The 21,639-nt window shown below is 40.5% G+C and overlaps 1 protein-coding gene across 1 annotated transcript in view; it reads right to left on the bottom strand.

Moving 5' to 3' along the window:
- Positions 1–568: 568 nt before the first annotated feature.
- The window catches only part of poc1a (POC1 centriolar protein A), a 33,464-nt gene continuing 12,393 nt past the window's right edge, over positions 569–21,639 (bottom strand). The window contains exons 10-11 of the mRNA XM_053411677.1: positions 12,030–12,302; positions 569–2,173 (exon numbers count right to left, since the gene is read on the bottom strand). Coding sequence (XP_053267652.1) covers positions 2,051–2,173; positions 12,030–12,302 — 396 coding nt within the window. The 3' untranslated portion in view covers positions 569–2,050. The remainder of the gene's footprint in view (positions 2,174–12,029; positions 12,303–21,639) is intronic.

Below are 21,639 nucleotides of genomic sequence, written 5' to 3'. Positions count from 1 at the left end.
ATTCTAAAAATAAGAGTTACTGATCCAGCATCAGTGGTCAGGTTGCGTAAATTACTCAGGGGGTGAAACATGAGGGTTTTGAACAGGAGCGGGAGCCGGAGGATTTCGCTGACGCCCCCACGCTTCTGTAACAAACCCGTCAGGATCTGGCAGAGAACGGCTTGAAGCTGACTGGCTGTGAACGATGGATGACACAGCTCTTCCCCCCCCCCCCCCCCCGCCCCCCAGCCGGGGACAATGTAGAGGTTTCTCGGGTAACCGCCTGGGCTCTGTGGACCAATCAGAGTGGAAACGGGTCTCTTAAAATTAAAGGGTGACCTCATTGTTTTTGGCAGCGATTATGAAAATAAACCAACTTTCACCAGATACGCAGACAAACCCCAGTGTTGTGGAAGAGGAATAGTTCTATCAACCAATTTCAAGTCAGAGACATTTATTAAAAAGGACACAATAACTTACTGTGAGCGTATAAAAGTTGAAAGACTCTTATCTACCAGACTGCACTTATTACAATAAGGAGTTTACAGTGTAAAACAAATCCAACTTGTAGCCAATGCAAAAAGCACCATTACACAAATTTCAAGTATATGACTGATATTGTACATAATAATTTCCCTGTCAACAAATCATAAGAGATCAAAACCAAGAATGACTTTGATAATCAGCACGTTCTGACTCCCCACCTCGTCTGTGCCCTCAGCCCGGGTCGCTCCTACTGACACACTTGTCACAAATACATATATAGGGTCTTCTTTATATTCTTTTACATATAACACTACTAAACAAACGTTATTCAAAGTAAAGTTTATTTCAAAATATAAATTTTGGATGCAGCGATTCAAACTTGTCTTTATTGATTGCGGTCTGTCAAATCAGAAATGAGCACATATCCTAAAAATTTTTCACTTTTCCAGAATTTTAAATGTTTTCCATAAAATCTACATTTCCATGTAATGTACAATGAGGCCAGGGATATCACTAAAACCCATATACTGGCTTGAGGTGAAGAAAAACTGCTGGAAATACAATATTTAAAATGACACAGACAATGTGGATTAAATATGTGGAACAAATGGAATCTGTTGATCCCTGGTATTGACCGGTGCAGATTTATGACTCACAATAAACTACAGTTCCCCTGTAATGTAGGAACGTGCCATTAATGGTGCGGAGTGCTTTTAATTGTTTTTGTGGAGCTGACTGATACATCAGGATTTGGCTCAAATGAAATGTTGGTTTTGGTCTCTGAGATTTGTTGACGATAAGAAAAATAAAGAACATCAGCAGCTCAATCCTTCAAAATCTGCCTGAAAGTTACCATCGGACAGAGAAGTTTCAAAGTAAAGGCCCCGTGTTGACTGCAGTGATGCTTTACTAAGTCTGAAACTGTGGGTACTTTTGGAAAAAAACTATCTGCAGGCAACAAAGTGAACAAGGTCAATATCAGGCGGATTAAAAAAAAAGCTTTGAGTTTCTGTCGGCAATTTAAAATCAATGTATTGGCCTGAGTGCAAATAAATCATTTAGCTAGTGTCGTCCTGTGCCAGCCTGCGCACACACACACACACACACACACACACAAACACACACACACACACAGAAAAACAAGCATGTACAGTGCATAGGCAAGTAACAAAGTCTCTTGCGTGTGTCTACACTTTTGTACAGGCAGCCATTGTATATACACACACAGACACACGCACACACACACCCACGGTGACTGGTAGCAGCAGGTCCTTCGTCAGCAGAAAAGGGGACTGCACTCTCAGCACTGTTGCAGAGGAACAACTTCTCTAATATTCACCTCCTTCACTCCTGATATCTCTTAGCAAAATAACCACACACAGTAAATCAGCAGTCGGGCTCGAGGTGCGTTTAAGGTCCGGTCAGTTGAACTGTTCACGACCAAGTCCTCTGCGCTGTCTGTGAACTTTTATCTCACATTTTTACTTTGATCTAACAACAATGATGTTAGTTTCTGTTTCGGGGGGAGGATGTGACCCCGTTTCCCCTCACGCCGCAGCTCAGCCTCGCCGTGATGCCGCCATCTTTAGACCTCCTCCTCCTCCCCCTGTCGTCTCTGGAGCTGCAGACTGATCTCCATCTGATTCTCCAAACACTCCTTGAGCTTGTCCTCAGTCAGCGTCAGCCGCTGCTCCAAGATTGAAACCGTCTGGATGAGGAAAAGGGGGGGGGGAGAGAGGAGCGACGATTGAGGAGAGGAACAAGACGAAAAGAGAGAGAGAGGGAGAAGGGGGAAGGAAGGAGATGGATGAGAGAGACAGAGCATGTTAGAGAGGGCTGCACAGCATCAGCCTGACAGTAATGACTACATAATGGCCGCGTTTGTGTGTGTGAAAGAGGCAGTTAGTGTGTGTTCGGGACAGATGTTGTGCGTGCAACACAATCCAGCTGATTATCGTGGCGAGATCTGCTGCCTGAGCCGAACACAGCAGAGTCTCTGTGTCTGGCACGCACCCTCTCTTGTTCTCCTTGTTCTCTCGCTCTCACACAGTTGCATAAACACACTTACGCTCACAAAGAGCACAAGAAAGTCACTTTCCGACACACAGGACCGGCGTGTGTGGGTAGTGCGATCACAGAGCGACATACTTTTCCTCTCAGCATCCTCACACAGTGCAGCGTTTGTTATGTCACTTGTACATTTGAGCAGCCGTGTCATCTCTGCCTGTTCATCAGACGAGCCTCCAGGTGGAATCTTCACTGTCTGAATGAGCCGATCACCGAGGACAGAGCCGTCTGTTCAGAGGACCACTACATGAGCCTTTTATCACCGGATACAAGCAGGAGGATTGAGAACGTTAATTGTACTGCCAGCATAATGGTCTTAAGAAGGATATTTTATTTACAAATCCTTAGCAGCAATAGAAGCCATGTGAGCGGACTGACTTATCACCAGCAGCGGTTCTTCATCATGAAACGGAAGCATGCAGAATGATTCTGTGATTAAACAGTTAATGAACAGCAACACTTTATAGAGTTAGATGTAGGCTTGTATTTATAATTATGAGGCTAAAATAATACACAAGGACATGGGTCTAAAGCAGTGACAGTAAATACACAAGGACAACATGACAGCTCCCAAAAGTGGAGCCCAAACATCTTGACCTGCCCCTGGTGGCAGACGGCTGCAACGCGGCTGAATAAACACGCCTGGAACTTTGAAGACGCTGTTTTGACAGTCCAGAAATAAATCAATTATGTTTGTGTAGCATTTGTTTATTTCACGTGTCTGTTAGGTGATGACTGGTCCATTGATAACTAGTTAACATTACTTGTGTAACGCTGCTATCAGAGACTATCCGCACCTTCTCCAGAGGAGGGAAAAGTGTGAACCTGAGAGCCTCTGGATTATCTGCGGTATTTCTCACCCAGTCCACCATGTAGCAGAAAGTGGGGAGAATCCGATGTGAGGACACAGCAGGAGTTGGCCACTGGATTGGTTGATATTGCTTCTAACACGCGACAGATGCAAAAATGAAAAATCTGAATTAATACGCAACGTCCTGCCTCTGCCTGCTGCACCCGGATGCTCCACCTCTCGCCTGAATAATGCGTAGACTTTGTTGATGTTGTGAACGCATCTGTGATAAAAGCAAACTGTGGGTCATGTCTGAAAACGGCTTTGGGCCCAAATATCTCCAACGCGTCAGGGAACTGATGAAAGTTGCACCTCCTGGCAGTTTCCAATAGTTTTATTAACCAGAGAGAATATCTCCACACCAGAGCATCCTCAGGGATAGGAGAGTCATTTAAATGAGTCTTCTTCTGCAGACACTTAAGTGGCAACAGCTCCCTCTGCATCTCTGACATAATTGCTTAATATTGAGCTAATATTGCGTCGTGACAAACACAGCTCCAGCTCGTGAGCAGTTTCAGATAGTTTGTATTCGCAAAATATATTTTGTTTACAACTGGAACTACCAAAAGGTAAAAAAATATCAACCAAGGACGGATGTACTCTCTGGATTGGCCTGTAGTATTTATGTCCCACCTCACTTATAAATGAAGGTTTAAAACGTTTCAGCTTTCCATTGAATTTCCTGATGCCACTTAAAAATGTTACACTGTTTTAAAATGTTATAAAACTACTGTAATTCAACAGTTTGTCTCTGTTTGTTTTGTTTCCTCTCTTTTACCAATTACATATGTTTACGTAAAGCACTTTGAATTGCTGCTGTGTCTCAAATGTTCTTTATAAATAAACTTGCCTTGTGTCAGTGAGTGTAATTTAGAATTTAGTTAGGGGGGGGGGGGCACTCAAAACAGGTCAATCTTAGGAGGGCTGTTTTAGACAGGGTAAAAAAGGGGGCTGTTTTAAATGATCCTTGTGGTATTTTGACCAAAATATGTTACAGACATTTCATTAAGACCCCAAGGAACAATTTGATATGTCAACTGTGGTAAAATGGGCATACGATGGGTCCTTTAAAACATAACCAGTCCTGTGCGGACTCACAAGTTTACCTCAGAAGTCATCGTCTCTCACAAGCTTTCAGGTCAACAATGGAAAATAACACATTTATAGCTTAATTCATCTCAACTACATGATGGGTAACTCAACACTATTACATGATATGCACGTCTAATAATATGATATGAGTAGGATCCTGTTTCCTTTCTATTCCAGGAACGTCTCTATTTATGATCAATTAATGGCCACTTGATACAACCAGGCCAGCGCTTATAATAATATCTACTGAAAAAATTCAAGTCAATATTCTATTTCTAAAGGTGTCTTGATATCCCGATTCAACGAACAGAAATCTAGATCAAGATCTTTTGCTTGATGAGGAGAAGAATGAAGTTCATGTTCACGTCCTCATGCCAAAGAAAAACACTTTCTTGGCAGGCCCCAAACTTCCGTAGTTTTGATCATTTGAAAAGAAAGAGCAAGGGACAAAGTCAAACACACAAGTGGAGCAAGAAAAGAAACTGTACAAGCCCTGGATATTCAGGTTAAAGGACTCAGTTGGTTATTTAAAGTATTTTGTCAATTCTTCAATTTCATCATAACATTTTTAACACAGATGTAATTTAGGTTTTGGACCAAATTCATTCATTCCAAAACCACTTGACCTATCCATCAACGTTTCATCATGTAAGATCCATGTGAATGGAGATCAAAAGTTATTATGTCACATGCAAGAAATGCTCTTTTCTATTCTATCTTCTATTTCTCTCATCAGTCCATCTTGTTATCTGTGTCCCTGTCTGTCTCACCCTGTTCACTCCTCTCTGTCTCGTTGTTATCACAGACATGTCTGAACAAACCATGAGCCCTCCACTCGATAGTAGACTCTTCCCATCCATCACGATGTGACACTCAACCAGCACACACACACACCGGCCTTGTGGGACACCGTGTTTGTGAGAGTCCACGAAAAAACTGAAATATCAAATAAACCACACAAGTTTAAAATAACTTGTGCTACAGGCAGTCGGATTTTGAAAGAGATTTTCCTACATCTAGAAAGAAATCTGCATTCACTTCATCCCTCCACAGATTATTCCTCAAATCTAGTAATCAGAAATGACTGTAAATCATTCAAACACGCGGCACTTCTACAAACATTGTAATCAAGAAGGAAGTGACGCCAATCTTCGAATCAGATAATCCCATAGTCCAACACACACATCGCACAACAATGAATTCAACAAAGTGTGAGCGACGGGTGTTTTCTTTTGAGCCACCGAGCCAGATAACATCTCCGGCTATTTCGTGCATCATGGGAAAGAAAGGTCTTATATTTCCTCTTTCTCTCCTTCTGTCGGCCTGTCTCCATTTTCTAGATCAATACTAGCCTGTTTGTCTTACCAACCTGATATGGCTCCCCAGTCCTCTGCTCAGCCAGCTATTGGGGTTGGTGTGTGTCTGATTCTGCACGTGTCCCCAGGCAACGGCAACATTATACGGGCCTATAGTTTTCATCTGGAGTAGAAACCAAACCTGTATGCTCCTAAAAATAGAGTGAGCTGTTTTTCTTTTCTCTCCAGAACACATTATACTCTCCATTGCCCCGAGCGGTACTGGCCTGTGTTACAAAGTCTCATAGCTTTGGTATGACCCTCCCTACAATAGCGGAATACGTCAGAGTGGCGCTGATGATGGGTGGCGATGTCAGTTCTTTCATATCTCACATCTAAAAGGTGACTTGAGTTATCCAGTTTCTTAAAATCATTAACACCTTTTAAACTTTCCATCCTTCAAAGAACATTTGATCGGCGAGCAGTTTCGTTTTTTGGGGGAAAAATATAGAAGCTGCACATCAATGTTTCTTTACTCTCTGCCACGTTCCTTGAACTTCCACATACAGATGTTCTATTAGGAAGATGAATTCAGGGGATTAGTCTGTATCTATCATATCTATCGTCACATTAACACGGTTGAAGCAGACAAGGCGGAGTTGCTGCTGCATAATTTGGCAGTTAGACGGCAAGGCTGTTTTCGAGGAGTGAATTCAAATGCAGCACTTTTGCTCTGCTACGGTTTCTCTCGTGAGCTATGTGAGAGAAAAGTCACAAACTCTACTTTAGTGAACTCGTGGCTCGTGGTATATGGAGGAAGAACGGGTGATACTGCACTTGAATTAGTAAATTAAACTGAGCAGAGCCATTCTTTATTTAATATTCTTCATAATTAAGGGTTGGGGTGTGAAAGAAGGGGGTACGTGTCCGGACTGCAGGCTCATATGTAAGAGCAATGAATAATAACATGAAGAAAAAAAAGGGGTATGGGCAGATGAGGCTTGGGGAGTTAGAGAAACGAAAAGAAGCTCACACAGCAAACTGTGGCTTCGGAAGACTGTTTGAACGCTGAATAATTCATCGCCTTACCTCTCAGTCTCCTCGACTATTAGGGTTACAAAGAGCCATAAAACTGAAAAATAATGCTGCGTAAAAGACGCATAAAAGGAGCAGGAATATAGTGCCGAAATAAATAACGTTCCTAAATCGGCCTAATCTCCAGAGGATGGGCAGCGGTAATTTAAGCCTCCATATTAGCCAGAAATTAGAGCACGAGTTGTAGCTGGAGTCTCGTCACACTTTGTGGTGCTTTAAAAACCTGCACGAGTGCATTATAAAGTCTGACAGATGCTTCTACAGGGTTGCATTTAAAGTAAGTGTTTTATGGAGTCTGTATTTTAGGGGATATAATACATCATGGGGTAAACTTTGCCTGGAAAGCTTAATAAAGCACAAAACAGTTTAAGATTCCACACAATTTAGGATTTGGATTTCAGAGCCAACTATGTGCTTCATCAAGCACTGTTTCTGAGGCACTGTGCTATATTACATAGCTATTAAAAATTCCAGTTGTCTGAATAAGTTGTTACATGCTGATTCCAATAGTATAATTCAAATCAAATGTGACTAACGGGGTCTAAACCACATTGTTTACAATAGGAACCGTTTTAATAACTGTTCTTCAACCGGTATGAAACAGATCAGATGCTCACAAGCTAGTGCTAAGGTGTCAGATCTATGCCTACTTTGTTATTTGCTGCATTTTTACAGATATTGATTTTTACAGGATTTTTACAGGATACAGTGCCTTGCATAAGTATTCACCCCCCTTGGACTTTTTCCCATTATGTACTGTTACTAACTGGAATTCAAATAGACTTAAATAAACTTTTTCCCGTTTGATCAACAAAACATGCATAGTACTTTGGAGGTGCAAAATAAATTTTATTGTGACACAAACAATAATGAGAACAAAAAAGTTGACATCTGTTGGGTGCATAAGTATTCACCCCCCTGTGTCAATACTTGGTAGAACCCCCTTTCGCTGCAATTACAGCTGCAAGTCTTTTGGGGTATGTCTCTACCAGCTTTGCACATCTAGAGATGGAAAGGTTTGTCCATTCTTCTTGGCAAAAAAGATGAAGCTCAGTCAGATTGGATGGAGACCGTCTGTGAACCGCAATCTTCAAGTCTTGCCATAGATTCTCTGTTGGATTGAGGTCTGGGCTTTGACTGGGCCATTTTAAGACATTAACATTCTTTAATCCAAACCATTCCTTTGTAGCTCTGGCTGTATGTTTAGGGTCATTGTCCTGCTGGAAGATGAACCTCCGCCCCAGTCTCAAGTCTTTTGCAGACTGCATCAGATTTTCTTCAAGGATTTCCCTGTATTTGGCTCCATCCATCTTTCCCTCTATTCTGACCAGTTTCCCTGTACCTGCTGAAGAGAAGCATCCCCACAGCATGATGCTACCACCACCATGTTTCACTGTTGGGATGGTGTGCTCAGGGTGATGGGCAGTGTTGGGTTTTCGCCACACATAGCGTTTTGCATTGAGGCCAAAAAGTTAAATTTTGGTCTCATCTGACCAGAGCACCTTCTTCCACATGTTTGCTGTGTCTCCCACATGGCTTCTGGCAAACTCCAAACGGGATTTTTTATGGATCCCTTTCAACAATGGCTTTCTTCTTGCCACTCTTCCATAAAGGCCAGATTTGTGGAGTAGACGACTAATAGTTGTCCTGTGGACAGATTCTCCCACCTCAGCTGTGGATCTCTGCAACTCCTCCAGAGTAACCCTGGGCCTCCTGGTTGCTTCTCTGATTAATTTTCTCCTTGTCCGACTCTTCAGTTTGGGTGGACGGCCTCCTCTTGGTAGGTTTGCGGTTGTGCCATATTCTTTCCATTTTCTTATGATGGATTTTATGGTGCTCAGAGAGATGTTCAAAGCTCTGGATATTTTTTTATAACCTAACCCTGCTTCATATTTCTCCACAACTTTATCCCTGACCTGTTTGGTGAGCTCCTTGGTCTTCATGATGCTGTTTGTTCAGTAATGATCTCCAACAAACTCTGAGTCCGTCACAGAACAGGTGTATTTATACTGAGATTAAATTGCAGACAGGTGGACCCTATTTACTAATTATGTGACTTGCAAATGTGACTTGTGAATGCAATTGGTCGCACCAGATCTTTGTTAGGGGTTTCACAGTAAAGGGGGTGAATACATATGCACTCAACACTTTTCAGATTTTTATTTGTAAATAATTGTGAAATCCATGTAATATTTCCCCCCACTTCCAAATAATGCACCATTTTGTGTTGGTCCATTACATAAACTCACGATGAAATAAATTTTAATCTGTGGTTATACCATGACAAAATGTAGAAAAGTCCAAAGGGGGTGAATACTTATGCAAGGCACTGTATATTTTCATGACCCTCACTTTAGACAGGTAGGGAATTAAAGGCCCCGTGGAGTATTCTAGAGTCCAGCACCAAAACTCTATCTAGACATAAAACCTTCTAAATAAACCTAGTAATGTGCAGTCGTTGCACACAGCGCGTGCACGAGTCAAACAGTTGTGAACTCATTCATTATCAAGAGATCAAAGATTAAACAACTCCCCAAGGTAACCTTTAAGATAGAGACTTTTATTTCATCTCTCAGTATTTCTATAGTATTTTTCTCTGATTATAATTTTTTCTCCCTTTTCATTTTATATGTCTATGGGTCCAATTTATCCAGCGGTGAAACAACCAGCGCCAGATGCACTCTAATTGTTTTCTTGTATAATTCCCCGACCTTGAAACACAATTTGCTCGTCTTTGAGTTTTTTCATGCCAATGTCAGCGTGCACAGTGAACAGGAGGGAGGAAAAGACACAAACAGACGCAAGGTGTGTTTCAATGAGGCAAGGCAAACTAAGTTCCCACTGAGAATAGATGTCTCCAGCACAGTGTTACTTTGTGGATCGTAGAGAGGTTTTACCAACAAGAGAAAAGACTTCGAGCAAATTTACAAAAACTAACAGAGAGAGAGAACGAATGACAGCCACAAAAGATATGACGCACAGGTATGACACAACTAAATGGGAAGTGCAGTGCTTTTTTAATGACAGCACTGCAGATAAACTATTGCTATCAGAAGTTTGCATAGTTATCTAACTGTTTTCTCAGGTTATTGACCCAACCTTAAAAAATATACCAAGGATGAATCTACCACTGAAAAATGAAACCTGTTAATCAAAGACTTGACGGTTCGAAACCAGATGCAGATTGTCCATCTGGGATCAGGGTTGGGGTACGTGGGTCTTGAAAGGCAGAGGATGGCACCACCACCCTGGGAGAGCTTAGTAAGTTGCCTGGCTGTCCAGGGCCAGAACTGAATGCTCCCACATGCTGGACTGCTGTTTCTCTGTATGCATCTCTGCAATGCCATATTTACTATCACTGTATATTATAGATGATGTATATTTATTATTTGCTGTGCCTGGGCAGAGTTATTTTACAGTAAGCATATGTCTTACTAAGTCCTCTACTGCTGTGGTGTTCATACTAAGAAAGAACACCAAGTAGTGAATGTGTATTGTTATAACTTTAAAGTGAGGTTTCAATTTTAAATGGACAAACAGCACACATAATTCAAAGAAATATGCAGATCCTCAGTTCAATAAAGAACAAAGATATGTGCAAGAAGCTGTTGGTATTTGGTGAGAACTGGATCATGGATGCTGCCCTGAGATTAGATGTCTAAGAACAGTTCCTGGCAAAACATCACACATCTTGTGATTCATTTTTCGGTCATTCTTTTAACAAGCTTAAACTTAATACTCGGGACAGAACATGCAGCAATTACATGATAATGATGCCCTCCCCCAGCTGGTATACAACTTTGAATTGACGTCAAAAATGTGGGTTTATGTGATTAAGTCAGGAATGGCCAGTGACTACAGCAAGTGTAAAAATAATCTGGCGATTCTTTCATGGCTTTTAATCATCTGCACAAAGTGTTGAGTTTCATTTACCACATCTGAACCCAAGCAAGGAGACCAGAAAAATATGAAATGATATCTATGAAATAAGGAACACCTTGCACTGAGCTAATATAGCAGATAGGTTGGGAAAATAAAAATCCTACTGAATTGATTGATTAATAAAAGTTGCCAATAATTTAACTGCATATTCTGGAGAGATCCGTCAGCTAAATGCCTGAGGTGTGATTTCAGTTTGTTAAGAGCAGAGCTTCGAATGTTTCAATGTTAAGATGCTTTCAACAGGTCACTCCTCTCCCCCCCCCCACAAATTGATATCCATACATACAAAAATTGAAGAAACAGATTTTCTTCTATTGTTTTTTATGTTCTTATTCGTCCTGCAGACTCTGGTTTGATCTGCCTTCCAATTGAGTCTGGACATCAGCAGCCACAAGAGCACTCACACTGCGAGTATAGAACACACAGCCTGCATGATGTGTGTGTGTGTGTGTGTGTGTGTGTGTGTGTGTGTGTGTGTGTGTTGGTGTGTAGTGAGAGAGTGTTTGTGTACATCTATTATGACATCCATGATGGATAAAAACAATAACAGTTTGTTCGGTCCCAAGTGTGTCAATATCCGATTTAGTGTTATTCGATTATATCATGATTAAGAATATAAAGTAAGATTAAAAAAAGATTAGAACGAGTCAATTCGATAGAATGTCAACTTGAATCATGAAATTAATATAGTTAGCAAATCTGCATGTTATTACAGGAAAGATACAATAAAATGATTTGGGATTCATCAAGAGAAGAAAAGTTCAAGACACGAAAAGTTGTACAAACAAATAATTGTACAATGATGTGGCGATAACCAAAGTAACCAGAGGACATTAGGTTAAGACACGTCCAGTAAATTGATGTCACGTAATAAAAGATTGAATGAAGTGTCTGTGCAATTTAGCATCACAATTAATACTTTGATGGACATTTTATATCCATGTTTACTACCATCTTTAGTAAGTTTTTCCCTATGAAATAAAGTAATGTATTATAAATGTGAAGTTTAGAATATAATAGTAGAGAGATACACACATGTCCATGACTTGTTGTCTCCGTCTCATGTAGTTCAAACAGCAGAGAAAAGGTGGTTCTGTTTTTAGTATTTTTGTGTCTCTGTATATCTGGCCCACAGGCTGAAAAGTAAAGGAAGCTTGTGTTCTTAACAGTGTGGGTGGGAGGCATAGGAACAGTACCGTGTATGCTGTTATAATTCCACTCACCTGAGTGAGAATATCAAGTTGACCTATGATGTGTTCCAGAGTGCTGGCTAGACCAGGGTGGACCCCTCCATCTGAGGCCTGGGACTGCTCTTGAACATGTGACGAATTCTGCGGTACACCCGGGGTCTGTGTCCGATGGGTGGAGGAAGAGGTGGGATCTCTGCTGGTGTGGGATTGAGCCGCTCTGTTGTGGATGCTGCTGCGACTGTTGCTCTGGGGATGGGCGGCAGTTTGGAAATCCTGTCTGTTAAAATCTTCGGACGGGTCAGAGGTCTGAAAACAGAGAGGATGAAAGGTTAAGAGCTGTTCAAATTCAGAAGGGGTCGGAAGTGTTTCACATACAATATGGTATCGATAAAAGAACATCTCAATTGGAAAGCAGTGTGTCATCAACATAGTTATTATCAAAAGTTTGACCACCCCTGGGCAAATTAACCTAGTTTGTGTTTTTTGGCTTTAATGTTCAATAAGTATAATACTGGAGAGGAAATGTCCAATTGTTTGTATGGAAAATGGCTATGACAATAAAACCAAAATAACTTTCACCAAATTATAATTGCAGTTGCTGTTGTCAGAAATTGCGGAATATTAACCATAAATATAAGACACAGTTGTTTTACACTTGAGAAGCTGGACCTGGTGCTGAATCGATTTCAAACCCTAATTTTCTATTTTCCTTCCATCAACAGATCGATTGACTTTTCAGCCCTATACCAACTATTCACTTTTCTTATAGAACCTAAAATGTGCCCAGTAAATGGAAACCAATCTAATTGCTTGGATGAATTGTGTTTCAGTGAAGGAGCTTGTTACTCTGATTTGAGAAAGTAAATGGAATCTAAAGGAGGCACCATTTTGAATCAGTCTCACACAAACACACACGCGTCACACACACGCGTCACACACACACACACACACACACACACACACACACACACACACACACACACACACACACACACACACACACACACACACACACACACACACACACACACACACACACACACACACACACACACACACACACACACACACACACACACACACTGTGCGTGTGTTGTGATTAATTCAATGAGACATAAACACATGAGCGTCAGTGACCACATCTCTGCATAGCCATGTCTAGTTGAGCTGTGAGCACACTCCTATGGGTTTTTTCATTTTTCTTAAGACCTCTGTTGTTGAAAAAGTGTGGTTGTTGAAAAGTGTGTGTGTCCATCCAATAACCATCAGCAGATGCCACAGACAATAAGTAATAAATACACAACAAAAGGGGCAGTAGTTCCCAGTAGCCACACACATTGTGCTGTGACATCTTTCTTGGTACATCATCGTACTTTTTCGTGATTTCTGGCAAAATAAGAAAATAAATAGAACATAATTTTCATGGAAATACATTTTACTAAACGTGGCAATCAGTGACTGAAACAATAATAATATACATGACCAGAAAAGTGTAAAACCGTAGCCTTTGGATATTGCATGAAAGTGACAAGGATTCAGATAGTATAAAGGTTGGTTGTAGAAAGGCAAACTCTGCCAGAATGTGTAATATGGGGAAAGGAGATGACAGGGCCAGAATCAATAGTATACTGGGGCAGAAAATGGCAGAACCTGAACTCATTGCCCTCAAATATGTTGCAGCCAAGTTGCAATCGGTTCTGCGCTCAATATTGTCTCAGTGCACGGTGCATGCCTAGACTGAGCAAACAGAGGTGTTGGCCCTAACTTTTCTAAGAGGAAAGAAATTGTCCAAACACTCAGCAAGAGGTTTTTTTGTCAAAATCAAAATGTATCCATGACATTGTGCACGTCAGTTTTTTGTGCAGCTGTCACTAAAGCCTCAGCTGTGTCACCAGACTCTAAAATCTGAGTATTTGATACACATCATCTTTGTACACAATCACAATTACAGCAATATAAATAATAGCACTTCACTCCTCACGGCCTATATTATGAATATTTTTCATGCTGAAACTGTTCATATTTTAGATATGTAATTTTTTTTGTAATAGAATAGATTTAGATTTAATGAGGAAATACCTCAGAAAATTCAATAAGTGCATTCAACAGGTGGAGTATATTAGAGAGAAGTACGGATGCCGTAATGTGACACCTGAATGTCCAAAACAACATGAGAGAAAACAATACAAAGTTACAAATTAACTAGAACTAGACTTGTATAATCACAAAACACTGTCGTTGGCTATTCCACAAGATTCAAAATATATAAATGAAAGACTATATTCAAATCAACCATACAATCAGCCATTGTGATGCAAAAGCTCTAGAATAGGCGCACTATATAACAAAGCATGGCACAACCAAAGTTGAGGATTTGTTTGAGGAAGTTCTTTTTTGGCTGAATCCAGCCATCCGTTGCAGCATCACTACCATCTGACCCCTCACCAATGATCGGTGTCTCACTTCCAGACATCACATTAGAGAGTTAACTTTTCTATGTTTTCAATAATTTTGTATGAGCCCTGAAGGATGTCATTAAAACTGAAATGGTCCTTGATAGAAAAAGGATTATCCACCTGATTCACACTGTTAGATTAAACATTCTCCACAAGTCAACCAGATTAGATGCTTTACAATCAAAATTAAATTTTATCATCATGACTAACTGTCTTCCAGATAAGTCATAAAAGTAATCATCCTAGCAGTCATCAGCAGTTATGCAGTAAAATACACTGACTATACCATTGCACGTCTAATTTGTCTTATTACATAGCGTCTTGGACAATGTGACAATAATAAAACAATATATATTGCTCTGCAAACTCAACACGTCCTGTCCTGTAGTAGTGTTACGTGGGGCCAGGGAAAACCCTGATATGCTTAAGTGTCCACACATGCTCAAGCAAACACAGCACACACTGTAACCACCCTCCTAATGAATCACCTGGAGTGGAAAAACCAACAGTGGAAAATTTCCTGAGGCCCAAATTAAACTCTTGGACTGACACAGCCGGCCGTCAATACATCCTGCAGGCTGCATGAAAAACCATTCGTCTAGCTACACACATTCACACGGAGAAGGACTCTGCGTGAGATGTTCAGAGAATTAAGCAGGAAAGTGAAGGGAAGTGAAATATGAAATTTCCCCTTATGTGCTTCAGCAGCTAATGTATTTATCAAGGTTTGTTCTGAGTACGAGGGAAGGTTGGTTGTATCTGAACCAGATTGAAGAGAAATTCACCTTAGACAATTCTTATGAAATAAAGACAATCAAGAATATTAAGCTAAAACAGGAATGACAATGATTATATTATAATAATATATTATATCCCTCTTATTACAGCAGCAGCAGGGTGATGTGCTAATAGTTGAAGGGCCAAGTTCAACCTCATGTAACATCTGCAAAGCAAAACATTTTCCTGATCCATCCTGAAACCCCAGAGGCGCCGAAAAACACAGGTGTAAATAATCAAATAATGGCTGAATTCCATTTAGCTGTTTCTGTTTATAGGTTTCCTGTGCCTTTTCTATGATAAACAGATCAAATGTCTGCAGTGGGTAATGCATTCATGCGTCTCTACAATTGACTAATATGGTTTTATGGAAGGAAAGAAAACTTGTATATAACATGTTTAATGTGTACAGAATCGAATAGCCTGTGTCTTTATCCGGATTATACAAAGAGCAGGAGAATCTAGTCTCTTTCTTTACAATCTATCAGTTTCCAAGAGTAAGATCTGGTTTAACATCAGTTTGGTCTGCCCCCCCCTCCCCCCTCAGGGTGTGTCTCTCCAGGTACTAGCAAGCCTGATTGAAGTCCACCTGTAAAGTCTGGTATTTGCTGCTGATTGGCTCCCCAGACTCCAAGCTGGCCAATCAACATACAGAGTCCTCAATATAAGGAGTGTGTTCATGGTTTCTCAATTTAATGGTGACACCCAACGAAACCCATCATTCCAGCCATATGACCCTTCAATCTCACTCACAGATTGTCTCTCACATACCCACATAGAAAAAAAGCCACCTTAAAATAAACATTGAGGAATTAACTATTGTTTATCCCGACCAATCTCTCCATAAAAATGTCAACATCAAAATAACCTTTTTGTTCTCTCACTCAAAGTCACAAAAATCTAGGTGCCAAGTTGAATCAGCAGCTATCTATCTCTGACTGTGTTGTTTCTATCTCCCAGTTGTACCAGTCCTTATATGACTCAGTAAACTCATCGGTACAGGTCATAGTTATCTCTCTTGTGCACTTCAGTTAGTGCACTGCTTTAGCTTGTCATACTGATTTAGCAATTAGTACTGGTAGAGTCTTTGGTGTAATAAGGATGAACAGGTGTCTGGTAATGACTTTAGTCTTTTTTTTTTTATTCTCTTTCTTCTTCTTCCCATCTTGATTTTTTTTCCATGGCTCTGTGTTCTTACTTGGCCCCCTCACGTGCTCACCCTGTTTTTCCGCTTTCACTACCTTTCACTCTTCCTCGCTGTTGCTCTCTCGCTCCACTAGACCATTAAGCCCTCTTTAACTCCATTTCTATCTTGTCTTCCACACTCCCTTGTCACACCCCCTGCCTTTTCCTCTCTTGCTCTTTCTTTCCCCTGCTGTCACGGATTCAGCTCCCACTGTTAGGACAATACCACCTGCCTTTCCATACCAGTACCATAGAGATGCAAACATGCACCACAAACACTATATCAGAAACTGCTGTTTACAGTCAAACGCAATCCACGATTGGTGTAATTGCTTCCACTGCGGTTCAGTCTTTAATTAAGGAAAGTGTCTGTTATGTAATGCGTCGTGGTGGAGGTATATGAGCTCCTGTAAATAAATAAAAAACATGTAAAGGAGTTAGAAGTTCACACAGCTACTGCAGTCTCCGAACCCCCTCCCCTCGCTCCAATCCACATCCTAAAGCTGAGCGGTGCAGTGCAGTGGTGTGTCTGCATGTGTGTGTGTGTGTGTGTGTGTGTGTGTGTGTGTGTGTGTGTGTGTGTGTGTGTGTGTGTGTGTTTAGAGCTGTGAAAGGATGCCTGCTACGAGCGTGCAGCTCGTCTGTCTGTACACGTGAGTGGGAGAAAGACCCAGATGTGAAGCTAGAGACAGGAAGGGAGGAGGGGATGCGGGATGGGGGCTGGAGGGCGGGGGGGTAGCTGGATTAGGGCGGATGTGATCAGAGAGCGCTGATCTGCCTGTCAGCAATGGTGGGCACTCATGCACATGTACACAAACACACACATATATGCCTATGTGTCTATTTTCACTCAATGAAACAGTGGCAAATAAAGATTTGCTCTCTCTCTTCTGTTGAGCAGGGAGAGCCTGACTGAACCACACATTTTCAGTCTCTAGGTACAAAGACCCCATTTTGAAGCTGGTTTATTGTGTTCATCAACATTTTGTGGTATAGTGCCCATCATCGCAACTTATTAGAGAGCTTCCAGGTATCTTAAGGGATCAGCACATCAATTTAGCTACTAATACATTCCCTGTAGATACGGTTCCGACAGGGCAGCAGACATGGGTGGCCTTTGCTTCTGTATGAATAGACACAGCATCACTGTCAATTTCTTCCTGGTGAAGTGAATTCTAGCCTAAGGCGGTGATGTGTAATAGTGGCTGTTCGGCATAGCGAGAGGGATTGGTGTTAACACCTAGGTCACATTACACAACCTAGAAAACAGAGAAAAGAGCCAAAGTCCTGCATCGGTACCACAAGTCTCGGGTATATATTATCTCATTTGTTTTAAGATTTCTGTTTGTATCATAGACTTAAATATCACTGTACTTCTTGAAAGAAAAATACAAGCACATGTATATGCAACATACTCCATGATTCTTAGCTGTGGTGGGAGCTGTAGTTATTGAAACCTGTTCTTGATAAATGGGAAAATATTATGAATAGAGAAGAGGTCATTCCATGCTCAATTTGTGGCCAGGTGTTATAAGTGGATGTACTTGGTCATTTCTCTATCGGTTTCGTAGACCGAGACCGAGAACTGCTTCAATTCAAAGCCCACAAGTAGTAGAGTCCAATATGACCGCAACTGTTCTTCTTCCTCTCAAATTAACAACGATACTTTGGGAGGTAACTTGTGGGAACTTGAGGTAACCATGTATCCCAAAATGCCTTTAAGCCAGAGCAAACGGTAGAAGGAAAGGGTTAGGGTCAGGTTTGGGGGGCATTTATCGCCAAACATGTTAATTTGTAATAACAGGGTTACAGAAAACAGAATAGGGTTACAGATTTCTGATATAAAGCTTGAGAGTAAACAAACCTTTAGTTTTGTGTGTGTCTTCAGTTAGGCAACATCAGGCTGGTATTCGGTTTAATGTGTGACAGCCGTGTCCCAAAACACTTTTCATGGTTTCATTTCGCCAAAGAACATCCTGTTAACTATATTCTACCTCTTTGAAAATAAGTCTTTTACAACAGCACATTAGAGCCACTTTTCCTATACCAGACTACCTCTCCTCTTTTTCCCCTCCACATAAATGCATAAAACCATTGAAAACTGTTTCTAAGACTGAAGGAAATGAACACGTTTATAAGAGCTGGTAGCATTTTTCTCAGGCAACACGTGTGTGTGTGAGATGTGTGTGTGACTTTATGAGAGATGAAAGGGGCTGTATTAATAATAAATTATGGATGGATAAATTATACATGAAAATACCAATCTAGGAAGCTGCCACTTCCACGTGCAGGTGCCAACATTATTTATCTGTGACAAGTTGCACCTTAAAATTTATAGAAGAGGATGAAGCAAATATCAATAACAACTTAGGTTGACAAGGTTGATGTGTAACTCAGTGTGTGCCTACAATCGGTCATTTTAGTAGATACAGTATTATGGAAACATTATGCCAGTAGTTCTCGTAGCAGTTCATGCTTCTTTTGGGTCTTAGTCAGGAAGCTGGAGCTATTATTGTTGTATCAATCATTAAACCATATGTTTTATGATGTTGTTGTTTCAGTTAAAGCTGAAGGATGTGTTTGGATACTGCCTGCCACTGAGTAAGAAAGGTTTCATGGTGACAGGAACATTAGTCACAGTAATGTTACACATTAAATCACACAACACACGGAAAAGGTCCACCGAAAGGAATGCTCTATGCAGAAATTTGATTAACTTCAAATGGCTATCGAATTGAAAACAAACACTTTGTGTACACGTGGCTTTTGCAGTGATTAATTCTCCACATTATGCATTCATAGCTCTGTGTGTCTGTTTTCCTCAAACCGTGCATTTGTCTTATCCACATGGAAGAAAAATGACATCATTATCATCACAGGCATGAGACTAAATTTCTTAAGCTATTGTGTACCTGCAAGTTTTCCTGCCTATCAAGATTGAAAAACAAATGGGATTTGACCGTTTTTGGTGCAATACACGTTACATGGTGGAATCCAGAGCGTCTATTTGAAGGTACTATAAGTAAGCGTGATACTTTTTAACTGTAGAAAGTGACAATAAGACTTTTAATATTTAAATAGTCTCTGTAATATTATGAAAAGTAAGTTTAACAAGTAACAGAGATGCACACTATACCAATAGTGATACAAGGAGCAACACAGTTTTTTGCTAATTTAAAATCGAAAAAAAAAACATGGCAATATTTCTCCATTATATCTCTGAGATTGTTTATAATTTCTTCTTACTTTGGTTTAACTGAAATGGAAAAGTGGAACGAGGTTAATTATACTGATGAAAACCTGTAATTTCAACGGAACAAATGTGACAGCTGCTGTAAAGAGAAAAATATTTTTATACGAAGTTGGCAAAATAAAATGTCTGATGTTTTTTTGTATGCTTTATTACTATCATGGTGTAGCTCAAAGACGAGAATCAGGAAGAGGAAGAGCAGCCACCAGAACCAGAGGAAGAAGCAGAGGAGCACATCTGGTTCAGCCTTTGCAAACAAGCAGGAACGCCCCCTGTTGCCAGTTTACAGGAATGGGGTTTTTGTGGCTTGGATCAATCAACTTTGTTTCCCCATTTTCAGAAGCATATTTCTCCTTTAATGTTACATTTTCCTTTTAACCTGTCTGAGTATGTTCTCATTTATAAACAGTAGTGGAGATATAAGGACTCTTGAGGACTATATTTCAACGGTGTAGCCTTGAATATGGCAGCAATTTAACAGCAATTTTACCTTTGGTAGTAACGTTGACTTTCTGGCAGGCTTTAAAGAATATTGATTGAATCTGAGTTGCCGAAAACATTAAATGCAATTATTTGGTACTTAGGGTAAAACCCGAGAACAAATATGAAGCATTTGTCTGGTCAATGCATATCTTTCAGAGAGCGGACGACGGCAGATGTAAAGTGCAGTTTTTTTTCCCATTAGTACTGACGGTTCAGACTGCTGTTAGGGTTCAGTGGGGTTTTTACAAGAACAGCAGTTCTCAGAATAAGAGAATAGGTCTCAAACATTGCATTCATCATCTCTCTTCACATGGTTCAGTTGCCCATTTGATAATAACCCTATTAGGCAAGGCTGTAATAAACGCTGTCAAGTGCAGGAGCTAATAAAATCCATTTACAATCCTGTATTAAAACAGCGCGAAAAAAGACAAGACCCACAGGGTCCACAGTTGGCTTTAAGAAATTAAGTAAATTTTAAGGAGATGCAAGAAATAATCACATAGCTGCTTCAACAAATGCTTGAAAAAAAATGATGACTGTCGAAAAATTCTGATTTGTCTGATCACTGGTTCAACTAAGGTTAAAACAAATGATTGAGTATTATCAAATTCTGTTTTCTGTGAGAAAAAGGTTGTTATTTCTCACTTAAGTGTCGATGTAACATTGTATTGCTCATATGCAGCTCCAGCAACCACAACAATCCATGAGTCTGACCAAGAGGAATTTTCCCTTTATAGTTGCTTTTCATCCACATCAATCAAATTAGGTTTTTGTTTATATATTGATTCGTTCTCTGCACCACTTACTCTGCTCTTTAGGATTTGCTGATAAGTCAGAAGTTTTCGAGGCGTAAACTAACCTGAAGGAGTTGAGAGAAATTAAGATTCAATGCCAGTTTAATGTCACACCATCGTACATTACTTGATTATGAGTCATTATGGGGCTTGTCTGGATCTCCGATAGAGTGATCAGGAAAGGCAGCGGTTGGACGCATACTTCCAACAGTGCGATCAATAACAGAAAGGAGAGACAGGATGAGTGTCTGCATGTGTTTGTGTGTGTGCGTGTGCATGAGGACCTTAGCTCTGCCCTTGCTGATGTAAGTAGAACTGTAGATGTCAAAGAGGTTGAAATTGAAACTTTTCCTTGAGGTTTCCCACTTAGCCTCTGAAACTCTGCGTGTTTGTTTGTAAATAGGTAAAGGTGACCTATGACAACATATGTGTGTGTGTGTATTTGTGTGTGTGTTTGTGTGTGTGTGTGTGTACATGCTTTTGAATTACTGATTGGAAAAAATATACTTAGTCGTGGCAAATCAAACCCTCAATTAAATCCTATCAGGTAAACAGTTCTCAGCGGCTGTGGATGGAATTAGCATGTTAGCGTAATGCATGCGTGTTGACAAGACAGCCGCCCCCAACACCTACAGTTCCCCATAGTGGCTGTAACCATGCCCATCTCAATCTGGCATTACATTCAGCTTGAAATTAAA

Source organism: Pleuronectes platessa, chromosome 2, assembly GCF_947347685.1.
Source record: "Pleuronectes platessa chromosome 2, fPlePla1.1, whole genome shotgun sequence".
NCBI classification, from domain to species: Eukaryota; Metazoa; Chordata; class Actinopteri; order Pleuronectiformes; family Pleuronectidae; genus Pleuronectes; species Pleuronectes platessa.
The sequence above is the reverse complement of the archived record's forward strand: the minus strand, read 5'-3'. Positions and strand labels throughout refer to the sequence as shown.